The sequence below is a fragment of the Gossypium hirsutum genome, chromosome A12 (assembly GCF_007990345.1).
Source record: "Gossypium hirsutum isolate 1008001.06 chromosome A12, Gossypium_hirsutum_v2.1, whole genome shotgun sequence".
Lineage (NCBI taxonomy): Eukaryota > Viridiplantae > Streptophyta > Magnoliopsida > Malvales > Malvaceae > Gossypium > Gossypium hirsutum.
In genome coordinates this window covers 90488717-90503603 of record NC_053435.1, presented here as the reverse complement: position 1 = coordinate 90503603, position 14887 = coordinate 90488717, and the positions used below count along the sequence as shown (strand labels likewise).

Below are 14887 nucleotides of genomic sequence, written 5' to 3'. Positions count from 1 at the left end.
TAGTAAAATGATGGTCATTCACACCGTAAGAATGCAAAAAGTTGCTAAAGTAGTAGTGATTCACATTACAGATGATATAGAGAGCATTAAAAATAATGATTTAGGAATGTTGAGATTGTATTTGAGAAAGGAATAGGGACCATGTCTTTATTTTTTTTGAGTTCGTGTCTGAAGATTATTATTAGTATAAATATAATATGAAGTATTGGATGTTACAATAATAAAGTAAAGAAATCGGGCAGTCAAATAATGTGAATGATTGATTCAGTAACAATGAACGTAATGATGATTTAAGTTAAAAGAAATAATCAAGAATTTTTTTTAAAAAAGTTAATGTAAATTCAAGATGAAAGATATTTTAATTAAAAAGAGAGAGGGAGAGAGAGAGGAGCAGTTAGGGCAGATTCCATTAAATCGAAAAACGAGTTATGTGGTTGAACCATGTATTTATGCCACTGATCATTAACAATCGCCTCTGTCTCCATGTCTGTCCCATACTGTAAAATCTTGGGAGAAGGGAAGCCCATTTTAATAATCTAAAGTTGAGGTCCTTTTTCATAATTTTATTATCCAACAATATTCTTCATCACTTTTTTAAAAGCTTAGAATATAAATAAATAATTTATGGAAAGTGGAGGACTCATTGTTCGAGTCGCCACGGTGACCCAGTACCACGACAAAACAACCTCCTTATTGCGCACACGCCTACCAAAGTTGTAGTTGCGAGGCCACCTCTCCATTTGCCAATGCCATTAATTACCACCTTTTCCTGCCTCTATGTACAGATCATTTATTTGAATGGCGAGTATATTTTAAAATGACGCAATGGGATCATTTAGGTAAATGATTTCCTGTCCTATCCCCACTCCGACTTCTAAAATTATTAATTTACTTTTTTTATTATACATATAACGAAATATATCCTCTGATAGATTACTTACAAATATATATTTGAATAGTTCCCATCCCATCTCACTCCATCATCTCTAAGCAGCAAACAAGAATGTAGCATGGTGGGTTGGAAAAGGGGCCAGCAGCTTAAATTAAAAGAAGCAGAAGAAGGGGAAGGCAAGATTCCTGGTAACAAGGAGAAAGGGGGAGCATCTAAGGATGATCTAAACTCTAATGGTCCCCTTTGTCTGCCCTACCTACCTCTAATATATTCCAATTCCCTCATCTATGCATTAATTTAAAAAAAATACATGCAAACCCTATTCTTATACCCTGCTTTCCAAACTATGTGAGTAATTAGATCATGTATTGGACGATGATCTATCCAAAAGGATGATAAGATTTTTCATCAATATTAACTAAATCATGTATAAATTTAACTATGGTAAGTGATATTATAAATTAAATATGCAAATTTAAAAAAACTTTTTCTTTTTCAAATTTATTAATTTCTTTTATTTTTCATTTTTTATTTTTTTATCAAATAAAAAAACAATGTGCTTACTTTTACCATCTATATAAATATATAGCCTAATATTTGTTTACCTTTTATTTCAATTTTAATAGATTTAGTTTTTTTATTCAAATTTTTATCAATGTAAGTTGTATTTCAATGCTTAATATTCTTATCAATGTATATAATATACTTATATTTAATTAGAATAGTGATTAGAACTTTTGTCGAGCATATAAACGATATTCTCTTGATAGAAAATATTAAAACCTTTAGATAAATTTGATATATTGACAGTATATTATTAGTAAAAAATAAGGATGCCATCTACCTACAAATTTAGAAAAAGTTATTTTTAATGAAAGCCTTTTTTTTTTTTTTTGGTTTGGAAACAAGATTATTGATTCAGTAATAATATATAAGATTTGCAGCATTATTTTTACTTTAACTTAATCATTCTCTACGTATAAAATCTTGTTAGTAGCCTTTCTCCTACACAAAATAAAGTAGTAAAAAGGCTAGTGTGCAGACAGAATGGTTGTTCTGGTGTGATTATATATTATATATCACAATCTCCATTTAGGAAAGGAAAAAGGTAGGGGTTCTCTAGCCATGGAAAAGATCATCAAAGAATGAAAGAAACATCCCTTTCACACTCTTTTTATCATTATATATCCCGTATACCGAGTGGAGTGGCCCATCAACTCCTGTGCCTGCATCAGGGAACATACCCTCTGTCCCACTTTGAAATCAAGTCAACAGATTTAATTTCAATATAAAACTGTATAAAATAAATTACTAAAGAATTAAAAATATGTTTTTTATTTTTTAAATTAAAAAATTTAGATAGTTAAAAATTATTTTATTAAATTTATCGGTATAATATTTTAAAATTAAAAAATATATTTCCTTACAAGTCATATAATAATAAAAATGATGTTAAAAATACTGGTGAAGATTTTTTTCTTAAAAACACTTATCCAAAATCATCATAGTAAAATATATTTTTCGTTGAAGTAGTGTTCTTAAGAAAAATTAGGCTAATTTATATGTATGTGTTGAAAAAAAACTTATTTGAGAAAATAGGCTGTTTTTTTTTAAATAAAAAGTTTACCATTTATGCTGTTTTTTTTTAAATAAAAGAAAACATATCATATAGGATACACTTTCAACCACATTAGTTAAAAACGCATCCTACAATACGCATTTTCACTGAAAATTGACAAACTTACTCTTTTAGTTAGATGGTCACGGGTTAGTGCTTTAGCCTTAAGTTTTAGGGTTGATTTTTCTCCTACTCACATTTATATTTCATGTTGTTTTATACTCTTTTTTTGTTTTTAATTAATATTTTTGATACATTAACTCTTTTAGTTAGATGGTTCAATAATTTTGGTTTCATATTTAAGTCATAAGTTTGATTGATTCCTCTTATAAGCATTTTAATATGTATTTTTTATTTCATGTTGTTTTAAGTTTTTTTATTTTTAATTAATGTTTATAATTAATAAATATTTATTTTTAATTCATATTTTTAATTAATAACTCTTTTATTTATAAAATCAAATAAATATTAAAAATATCATTTTTTTTAATAAATATGATTTTTATATGTGTAATATTTAGTTTTCAATTCATATCATGAGTGTAGTAAATTGACATATTATATATTTTTAGATGAAAAACAATGATATTTGAAATAATTATTTTATTTTATAATATTAGAAATCGCCATACCTCCACAATATAGGTGGAGAAAATAAATATTTGACATATAAATATTATATATAAAGAAAAATATATCGAAAGAATTAGTTGATGTTTTTAAAAAACAATTATGTATTTATTATTTGATTTTATAAATAAAAGAATTACTAATTAAAAATAAAAAATATTCAAAATAATATATTTATTAATTATAAATATTAATTAAAAAACTTGAAATAACATGAAATAAAAAATACATATTAAAATATTTATAGGAGGAATTGAACTTAAGTCTTAAGGATGAGATCATAATTATTTAGCCATCTAACCATAAGAGTTAATGGGTAGAAAAAGTTAATTAAAAAAAAAAGCTTTCAACAACATGAAATAAAAAATACAAATGTAAGCAAGAGAGGAATCGAACCCGGAACTCAATGCTAAAAACATTAACACTTAACTACATGACCAAAAAAGCCAAGTTATCAATTTTTAGTGAAAATGCATCTTATAAGACGCGTTTTCAGCTAATGTGGTTGAAAGCGCACCCTGTAGGATGTATTTTCCTTTCTCCCTCAAAAAACAATGTAGATCGATAAATTTAAAAAAAAACAACCTACTTTCTCAAATAAGTTTTTTTTACAACATATTTCTAAAAATCAGCTGAAAAATTGGCATCAACATTTTCATTTAAATAATTAACAATATTAACTATTTAAACTAACTAATGACATTAAACATGTAGAGTAAACAAATAATATAAAAAAATCAAAGCATATAGATTAAATCTCAAGTTTCAACATAATATATGGGCAAAAATTGAAGCTTGACCATTTTCTTAATGTAAAAAGGAAAAAGGCTCTATTTGACAATTGGCTGATCATTGATTGTTGATTGCAGCGGTTGGTTTGACCACTTGATTCTATTAATTATTTTATTTAAAAGTGTTTGGTAAAACTTAGTTGATAGTTGAAAGCTAATATGTGTAAAATGATAAATAAGGGCATGACACATTTTATTGTTAAGTATTTTTCTGTTTATAATACTTTAGTCTTTATTAAGTAAAATTATTGAAATAAAACACTATTACCAAGGAATTAAAACATCTATTATGGAAATTAATTAGTGAATATTTTTAAAATTTTAAATAAACAAAATCCTTAAGTTCATTATTTACAAATTTCTTAGTGATAATTATGTCATGTTCTTAGTATGTAAATTAGTGATAATTACGTCACACTCTGAATAAATTTGTCAAGTAGCATATTTCAATTAACATAAAGTTGTATAAAAAATCATTTTACATAAGTAAATTAAGAATAAAATAAGAGTACATAAATATTCAAGAAATATATACATGTGGCAAAGGGAGTAATTTTTAAACAAGTATGATCAGATATGATATTCCACATATTTCATTCACAATCGATTGTGAAAAAAGTTATCCATCATTCTGTTTTTTATTTTGGAGGTTTTAGCTTAACAAGTACTTGCAAACCTCCATTCACCCAACACAAATTAGAGAGTTTGACTACTTAATCTTTCATTTGTGCCCAAATCAACTAAATGGCCCAAAATTCTGTTTACCAAACACCCCTAAAAGTAAGGCAAACTCAAAAGAAATATGAAGCCACATTTTAACCTCTAAAATTTTTAATGCATTCAAATTAAATATAATTACATAATACTTTTATAAAAAGTTAATAATATTAAATATTAAATTAATTAATAATATTATAAAAAAATATCATCAAATTATGTTAAAAATTAAAGTATAAAAATTAAATCTTAAATAAAAAAATCAAAATCAAAATTTAACCACTTTTGTATAATGTAAAAGGGCAAAATGGGCCACGTGCCAACAAAAGAAAAGTCCAAATCCTTTTATATAAAGTTTATAGATATGATGTCTTATTTGGCCAAGTACTTATAAACCACTTTTTATATTTTTTTATGAGCTACATGTGTACCATCTATCATTTTCAAATCCAAATTTGGCTAACTTTTTTTAAACTAAGTTTTTATTATCTGCGTTAAATTAATAACATCTTAATCTACTAAATTATTTAAAATAAAAATAAAAACCATTTAATTATGAGAAATTATTTCATGGACCTTTTCCACCATATCATTTATAATTCATTTACAATTATTTAATGACATTTTAACAATTTCTTCCATGTCATTGATACATAATTTTGGTAATTTTTTACCCTGAACCCTAAACCCACTCAGCCACCCAAGTGCCTCATCTTTCATGCCACCCGCAATTAGCAAGAACACATTCATCTCCGTAGGGAGACCACCAAGGTACCACTAGGCGTAACAACTTCGTACTATGTCAGAGTCACATCGCACTCCGCGACAACACATGTACAACAGCCTTGCCACTTGGTTGGCCACATAATCACTATGTCTCGTGTTTTTCAATGATGTGGCCTCACTAAGTACAAGACTTCATTCTCTATAAATATATTTTAGAATGATGAGAAAGGATCGAACCTCTAGCCTATCAAAAACCTTACGCTCTTACACCATTCAACCTCATTCGTCCTCATTGTTACTTACCTCTTTTTTTTCAGCTTTCCGTTTGTTTAAGTAAATCGATTTTCCTTACTCTACCACATCTTCCTCTTTATTTCTTTCTTGACCACTTGTATCAACAAATACCAAAGCATTTGAAATTACAAAAAGTATTGTTAGAGTTGTGTGACTCAAATTCCTGTTGAATAAGAAATTGCTTGCAAGTTAAGTTAAATAAAATATATTTTATTTCTAGAAGATTTAGTATTTATTGATATAATATATTTAGCATTTATTAGCATAATTTATTTGACCTACGAATTTAGCTTACAAATAGACTCTTTTACAACCTTAGAAAATACACCCATTAAAAGATAAAAACTTATAACATTTTTGGAGAATTTTGTGTTTACGTTTTGAGGGTTCTTTGTTTTCGGGTTTCGGGGTTTAGTTTTTATCTCTATCTTTTATACTATTTGTTCTTTTACCATTATAGTAAAATTATATTCGCTTGTGGTTTTTTATCCTATTTGTAAGGGGTTTTCCAGCTAAATTTGTGTTTAATTTCTTAATTTTTTCTGCTATTTTTACTTGTTTATTGATTAATTAGGTTGATCCTCAAAAAGTGGTATCGAAGTAAGTTCAATTTTGTAGACTAGCCCGTTTAGAGATGGTAGCAATAAGGTTTGATATCAAGAAGTTCAATGGTGTCACAAATTTTAATCTGTGGCAAGTTTGGATGATGACAATTTTAGTTCAGACCGGCCTGAAAAAGGTCATTACCGAGAAAAAGCCTGAGAATTTAGATCAAACAGAATGAAAAGAGCTTGATAAAAAGGCCCTATCTGCAATCCAAATGTGCCTCACAAATAGGGTATTGTAGGAGGTATTAATGGAGAAAACCTTATCCGTCTTGTGGAAAATGTTAGAAACTCTTTATACGACTAAGTTTTTTACTAATCATTTAGTGTTGAAACAACGTCTATTTATTACTATCTTTTGAATGATTTAAAGAATGTTGAGGTTAAAATTGACGATGAAGATCAGAGTATGCTATTATTGTGCTCTTTACCCTCTTCATACAAGTATTTCAAGGAGAAATTAATTTATGGTAGAAACAAACTCCAGTTCGAGGATGTGAAATGTCATTTATTGAGTAAAGACAAACTTGACAATGAGTTTGGTTCGAATAACAATGCAGATAAGCAAGTTTCCGATTTGGTAACATCAAAGAAGTGAAACAAAAAGTGTCGCTATTGTAAGAAGTTAGGCCACGTCAAAGTAGATTGTTATTGTAACACCCCTAACCCGTATCTCTTGTCGGAACAGGATTATAGAACATTACTGGAGTTTACAAATCAAATAAACAGATATTTCATATAAAATAATATTCATATCGAAAACCAATAAAAAACAAATATACTGTCCATTATACGAGCCTTCGAGGCCCAAAATACATTTTAAAAATAAGCCGAGACTAAATCGGGTACTAAAATTTTTTTTAGAAAACATTAAAATTTTCAAAGGTATAGGGGACACACGCCCGTGTGGCTCACACGACTGTGTCCCAGCCCGTGTCCAAACTTGTGAACTCTCTGACTTGGGTCACATGGCCAAGCAACACGCCAGTGTGTTAAGCCGTGTGAGCATTTTGTTTTGTGCAAATAAATATGTAGGGGATACACAACCGTGTCACCTGGTCGTGTGTCACACACGACTAAAACACAAGCCTTTGTGGACAAAAATAGGTCATTTTCCTAGCTATATTTCTCAGCCAGTTTGTCATCAACCTAAATCTTCATTTTGGACATCAACAAGCCATAAACAAGGCATTCAAATCAAGCCAGAATCAATACTTAAACATGTAATACTATCATATACCAACAATATGCCCTCAGGCTCTTTAAATGACAACATAACTTATATAAATCAAATAACCGATTTCACCTATATGACCAAATACATATATGCATAATTTACCAAATATACCTATTTAACCCAATCATCAATATACTTATAAAATTTCCATCATTCAACCATTTCAAACACACGTCAAACATGATAAGGCCACTTACATACACATCAAAATTTATCCATCACAAGCCATTCAAATGGCTAGTTCCAACAAAACATTTATATGCCATCATTGGCCAAATTAACCTATACATGCCATTATAACCAAAATTAATTTACTAATTATGCCGAAAAGGCTGATGGATAGTGTGAAGTTGCTCCGACCAGCTTCCAACCAAAATGAGCTTCCGAATTACTATAAAACATGAAAAATAACATAGAGTAAGCATTTAAGATAAGTAAGCTCGTATAACAAGGAAATTAGCTTACCATTTAATCATATTTAAGGTAAGCATGCTAATATAACCAAAATAATTTGGCAAAAAACCTAAACACATATGCTCAATATGTTAGCCATGTAACACTTTCCATAACCAATAAACATGGATGTACATAATCACTGGGTAAGATTCACATATATGTATCATCCATCTCATATTTCAATATATCATGTAATATCATTTCCATGTAATTCAAGTATATACCCGTAATTGTTCAATTCGAACTCATATTGTTTCATATCAGAACTTTGTCTGTTGAACCATTTAAAATATCGTTGGATACACGAGTAATACACATAAAGTGCACAAATTTGTAACCCGTCAATTCATGTACTTGTATGCTTATACAAGCGTGTAAACGAGAAGCTTTTTCGAGCCATATAACGGGAAGCTCATGTGAGCTAAGTAAAGGGAAGCTCATACGGGCTATATATCGGGAAGCGCTTGCGAGCCAAATATTGAGAAGCTTATGAGAGCCAAGTATCGGAAAGCTCATGAGAGCTGTGGTGTGTCCGCGACACATGCAGGATCACAACCATATCGGGAACCCTAATAACATGTCATTTGTATCTTTCTAATTTCTAATGTTCAAACGGGATTCGATAATTATCGGATATGTGATTATAATTACACATGAAAATTTGTACAAATCACACACAACAACATTCAATTTTAAAACATATAAATATACAATTTAGTTACACGAACTTACCTCGTTAAGTTTTCGTAAATACAGAGGCTACTAGTTCGATACTTTTTCTTTGCCACGATCTAATTTTGTATTAGGTCTATCCAGATCTATTAGAATGAATTTAACTCAATTTAATATAATTCATATTCAATTTAATCCAACCCATATTTTTTGTAAAATTACTATTTTGCCCCTATACTTTTAGTTAATTACAATTTAATCCCTAGACTTGGAAAATGAAATTTATACAATTTAATTCTTATTCAAGCCTAGCTGATTTTTATACATATTAATAGCAACCCATATATTTCAAAAAATTCAAATTTTACTATAAATTTATCATCTTTTCAATTTAGTCCCTAATTGATAATTTCATCAAAATTCTCTTTACAAAAGTTGTTTATCTAACAACAACCTTTCATTTTCTATCATAAAACTTCAAAATTCAAGCATACTCATCCATGGAAAAATCCTAATGCTTTAACGGTTTTGCAAATTATTCCTCGAGATAGTTAGATTAAGCTATTACGATCTTGGAATCATAAAAATTATTAAAAACGGGATAAAAATACATACCTAAATGAGTAAAAATAAGCTTGCTAACTTCAAGCTTCCATGACTAAGGTTTCCATTTTTTTATTCTTTTATTTGGTAAAAGATTATGATATTAGATTGTTTTATTTATTTATCACCATTTATCATTTATTTTTTCAAAATTAACCTTAATAATTTATTAAATTTCCAATGATGAATAATCATTCTTATCCACTAACTACTCTAAATGGTCTATTTACTATATAAGGACCTCCAATTTAAAATTCCATAACTATTTAATACCTTTAGCTATTAGAATTTAATTTTTGCACTTTATGCAATTTAGTTATTTTTATCAGATTAAACATGTAAGTGGTAAAATTTCTTAACGAAATCTTCATACAATATTTCTATCATACTGTAGACCATAAAATAATATTAAAATAAATTTTCTTTCTACCTCGGATTTATGGTCCCGAAACCACTGTTCCGATTTCACTGAAAACGAATTGTTATAGTTATAAACTCCGAAATAAAAGGACTACTTAGAGTAATGAGAAAGATGTAGCTGGTGCTAATTTGGCCGACGAAAGAGGTGATGATTTCTTATTAGTGCCAATGAGTGAGCTCCGAATGGATTTTAGATCTGAGATTTTTTTCCATATGTGTCCCAATAGAGAATGGTTCTCCACGTACAATTCGGTTGAAGGTAGAGTTGTGCATATGAGAAACTATTCATTCAGTAAGGTAATTGATATTGGTACTATTAAAATTAAAATGCACGATGAGACGATTAGGACATTCTCAATGTGTACTTGATTTACAAAAGAATCTCATCTCCTTGAGTATTTTAGACTCAAAAGGTTGTAGAATCAACATCGAGTCGAGCGGCATTAAGGTGTATCGTAGAGCTCTTGTTTTGTTAAAAGGTAAAATGGCCGGCAATCTTTATATTATGGAAGATTCTACAGTGACCGGTGAAACCGAACATCCCTTGTCCGTTATGGAGTCGGAGTCAATTCATTTGGAATGGAGACAACTTGGTCATAGGAGGGAAAAAAGTATGACTGTTTCGTTGAAAAGATGTTCTCTTTTTTATGCATGTTTTGAAAGGCTAGGGCATTGTGTTTGTGAAAATCAGACTCGAGTTAGTTTTGATTTGGTAGTGCACAAGTCGAATGCACAAATTTGACTTAGTTAATTCCCTATATAATTCAAGATAGGCCCGTGGCGGGCTTCAACAAAGATGACGTTGTGATAATTCGTGTCAAGGTAGAGATTGTTAGAGTTTGTGACCTAAATTACTGTTAAATAAGAAATTGCTTGCAAATCAAGTTAAACAAAATATATTTTATTTCTAGAAGATTTAGTATTTATTAGTATAATATATTTAGCATTTATTAGCATAATTTATTTAACCTATAAATAGACTCTTTTACAACATTAGAAAATACACTTATTAAAAGATTAGATCTCATAACACTTTTGGAGAATTTTGTGTTTACGTTTTGAGAGTTCTTTGTTTTCGAGTTTGGGGTTTAGTTTTTATTTCCGTCTTTTATACTCTTCTTTCTTTTTCTATTATAATAAAATTATCTTTGCCTGTGATTTTTTATCCTCTGTAGAGAAATTTTTTTACATTAAATTTGTATTCAATTTCTTAATTTCTTACGTTATTTTTATTTTTCGTTACTTAATCGAGTCGATGCCAACAAGTATATTTAAAATTAGAATAATTCAATATAAATCTATTAGACTTGATAAACACAAGATGTAGATAAATTTATAAAAATTTACTCGTCAGAAAACTAACATGAAGAGTAGCATGTCCGTGGGGGTTTTGGCAATTTGGCAATGACAACCCCACAAATATTTGTCCTATTGCCACGTGTACGTTCGATTCTTCATCAATCATCATCCCAAATAAAAAACAAAACAATAGGGTTAATGTATAATTTGGCCCTGCACTTGTCCATTTGTATTTAATTGGTTTATAAATTTTTTTGAATCTAGTTGGTCCATTAACTTGTATTCCATCAACTAAATGAGTATCTTTGCATTAACATTACTAGTTATGTTGACTTGACATTATTAGCCAATCCAATGGTGCCACATGACAATCTCTCCATATAACACATGACAAACATAAATTAAAAACTATAATATAAATATATAAATTATATTTGTCATGTGGCATCACCCAATTTGTTAGAAATGTCACATAAGCACAAACTAACGGTGTTGGTGTGAGGCTACCACGTGGCATCGCCACATTTGTTATAAATGTCACATAAGCACAAACTAATGGTGTTGGTGTGGAGGGTTCAACTTGGTTGATAGAATAGAAGTTTAGGGACCAATTAGGTCTAAAAAAATTTAAAGACCAACTAGGTACAAATAGAGAAGTTCAAGGGTTAAATTATATATTATCCCAAAACCAAATGGCTTTACTGGTAAATTCATGTCTTCAATGAGGTGGTAATTGGCAATTGGCGTTTGTAGCAGCCTTTGTCTTGGAAACCATGTATAAATGCATGTATTGTAAAACCAAGGAAAGGGGCCAAAACACCAAAATCACTCCTTTTCTTCTACATTTATACTAGCGACTTTCAAGTTTCTCAACTCTGTCTGTGGAACACTTTTGGGAGATGGAAAACAACAAACAAACAGACGAAAAATTTGATTACTTGGGTTTTTAACTCAATAAACACAGTTCCTCGTAGATAAATTTTCAGTTTTTTCTTTTAAAGCAAAGCAAAGCAAAGGTTTGTCCTTTTTAGCTTTTCTTTTTTGGGTACTGTTTCTCAGCTCTGAGACAGCCATGGCGGAAACCGGGCCGGTACGGTTCACTGGAAATTACCTAGACCCGTCTGCACAAGAATTTTGGCCCGCCCAAAACACACTATTCCAACCCCAAATTCCTCTCTTCAGACCGTCCCAACTTTACTACCCCTACGCTGCACCCTTAACGTTGTCGTTTTCTGGTGGTGGCGTAGCACAGTTCCATGTGGCGGTACCTGTACCTGCACCTTTGCCAGCAGCGTACGTTACAGATTCCACGATGGTTTTACCCGAACCGCCGCTTTCTCTTCCGCCCCCTGCTGCGACGGCGACGAGGGCTTTAGTGTTGACGTCCGTTCCATGCGATGTGAGCGAGTGTAAAGTGAGGGAAGAACTGGAAGTGTTCGGGGAAATACGCGGGGTCCAGATGGAAAGGGTGGGAGAAGGAATCGTGACGGTTCATTTCTATGATGTGAGACATGCGGAGCGAGCGTTGAATGAAATACGAGAGCAGCACATGCAACAAGAAGCCAGGGGTGGTGCAGCCGGGTCCGAACCAGGGGAGACCAACGCCTATACTCCTGAGACTGGACTGATATCGAGGAGAGCTGTTTGGGCCCACTTTATTATTCCGGCCACTAATGCTTTGCCTGACGGGAATAATCAAGGAAGTCTTGTAGTTTTCAATCTGGACCCCGGTGCTTCCACTTCTAAACTCAAAGAAATTTTCCAAGCTTATGGTAAGTTAAGTGTTTCGCCTTTCCTATATGAAAAACACAGTCAAAAAGGGTTTGATTGGTTGGTACTTAGGCTGCCTTGTTTTATAAATTTGTTGATAGGTCCCGTGAAGGAACTGAGAGAAACGCCGTTGAAGAAGCACCAAAAGTTCTTGGAGTTTTATGATGTAAGAGATGCGGCTAAAGCCTTACGAGAAATGAATGGAAAAGAAATCAATGGGAAGCAAGTTGTCATTGAATTCAGTCGACCCGGAGGGTATAACAGCAAGTTCTTCAATGCTAATATTGCCAACCATGTTAAGCCTTTCAAACCTTGCACTCCCAATATTTCATTCACTGCCAGTAAATATAATCACCCTTCTTCTTCACCGTCGTTAGCTTGTAGATTCTCCGGTTCCGGTAGATATTCTGCCAACATCCCTCCTCGTTCTTTTCTTTCTCGAAGCCAATCCCCTACCGAGAACCTGTCTGATTCTCGCAAGGGAAGCCCTAATGAGATTAAGGAAAGCAAGAAGAGTTCAGTTGCAACGGCGGTCGTTGGTGGTGGAGCAGCTGCAAACAAGGTTGCGAAGAACCAAAACAACCAGTCCCCACAGAGGATTAGCAACGGGGTTAAGCAGCAGCAATGTAGGGGAAGGCCATGGAAAGGCAAACAAGGGAGGAAATTTGATCCTCGTTTCTTAATAAGCGAAGATGCTATGGCGGAATCGAACTGTAAAGATTCAAGGACTACCGTCATGATTAAGAACATACCCAATAAATATAGGTTTGTCTTTTTACCAACTGTTACTTAAATAGAAAATAACACGATTGCATTTCTTTTTGTTATTTCATATTTTTATGTGCCTTTGAATATGGCATTTTGCAGTCAGCAGTTGTTGTTGAACATGCTTGACAATCACTGTATTCACTGCAACGAGCAAATTGTCGACGCCGGCGATGATCAGCCTTTATCTTCTTACGATTTCGTCTACCTCCCGATTGATTTCAAGTAATTTTCTTTTCCGCCCCCCCTTTTTTCCTTGAGTTTGTACATAGATCCTATATATAAATCCGTTGATAGTGTATTGAAATCAAGATTATTGTATGTAAGATTCATTGTTTGCACATTTTTCTTTGAATTTAAAAAATCCAGCAACAAGTGTAATGTGGGATATGGATTTGTGAACATGACATCCCCGCAAGCAACTTGGAGATTTTACAAGGCCTTCCACCATCAACATTGGGAAGTTTTCAACTCAAGAAAAATCTGTGAAGTCACTTATGCCAGAGTTCAGGTTTTTAATATAATATTAGCCTCATGTTGGACCAAAAATCATTAGGTTCATTCATTCATCATTTATATGGGTCTAATTTGTTTATGAAATGATTAAAATAGGGATTGCAGGCGTTGAAAGAACATTTTAGAAACTCAAAGTTCCCATGCGAAATGGATCACTATCTTCCAGTAGTTTTTGAGCCGCCTCGAGACGGGAAACAACTGACTGAGCCACTTCCACTTCCTGTAGTTGGTGAAAAGCAGAACTCCATCGGTGGTCCCTCGCCAAAACCCAATGAAAAACAAGATGATTACGATGAACATAGCGATAGCGTCGATAAGTGTCATAATGATACATCGCTTGAGGATGGAGGTGGTGCAAGTTCGTACGGTGGAGAAAATAATGCCATCATCAATCACTTCAACTAGTGTGCTCCAGTTGACCAGTAGGAGGGGGAAGTTCACAGTAACAGCGTCAGCCAAAGGCCAAACGACGGCGATGTTGGTTCATGATCAAAGAAAGAATCATTGCTCTTATGGCCTGAACAGTGACACCCTGAACAGAAATTATATATATTTTTTGTGACTTACTACTAGTAGTACTACTTTGCATGGACAAGAGTCATGGAAAATTTGAATGAAATAGAATATAATATTCGTTTTTGATGCAACCAAGGCAGCCCTCATTCACGCTTCACAGCTGTTTTTGGTGTTAGAAATAGCTGCACCAACCAATGCCCAATGGTGTTGATGTTGATCACCGAGCCTCTCATATAGGTGCCCAAAGTCCCGAACCCGCCGCTAGCCTAAGGTGCGCTCTCTCTCTTTCAGGTTAGCTGGGGCCGACCACAATCACATCCATTTACTGCTCTCACCACCACCTCTTCTCTGCCCCTCCAT

General features: G+C 32.1%; 1 protein-coding gene across 1 annotated transcript; it reads left to right on the top strand.

Moving 5' to 3' along the window:
• The first annotated feature begins 11765 nt into the window (after positions 1-11765).
• On the top strand, positions 11766-14658 carry LOC107928662 (protein terminal ear1). The gene is made up of 5 exons (XM_016859918.2): positions 11766-12732; positions 12832-13495; positions 13598-13720; positions 13865-14006; positions 14108-14658. The coding sequence occupies exons 1-5, from the start codon at positions 12033-12035 to the stop codon at positions 14414-14416; spliced, it is 1938 nt and encodes a 645-aa protein (XP_016715407.1). The 5' UTR covers positions 11766-12032; the 3' UTR covers positions 14417-14658.
• The last annotated feature ends 229 nt before the right edge of the window (positions 14659-14887 follow it).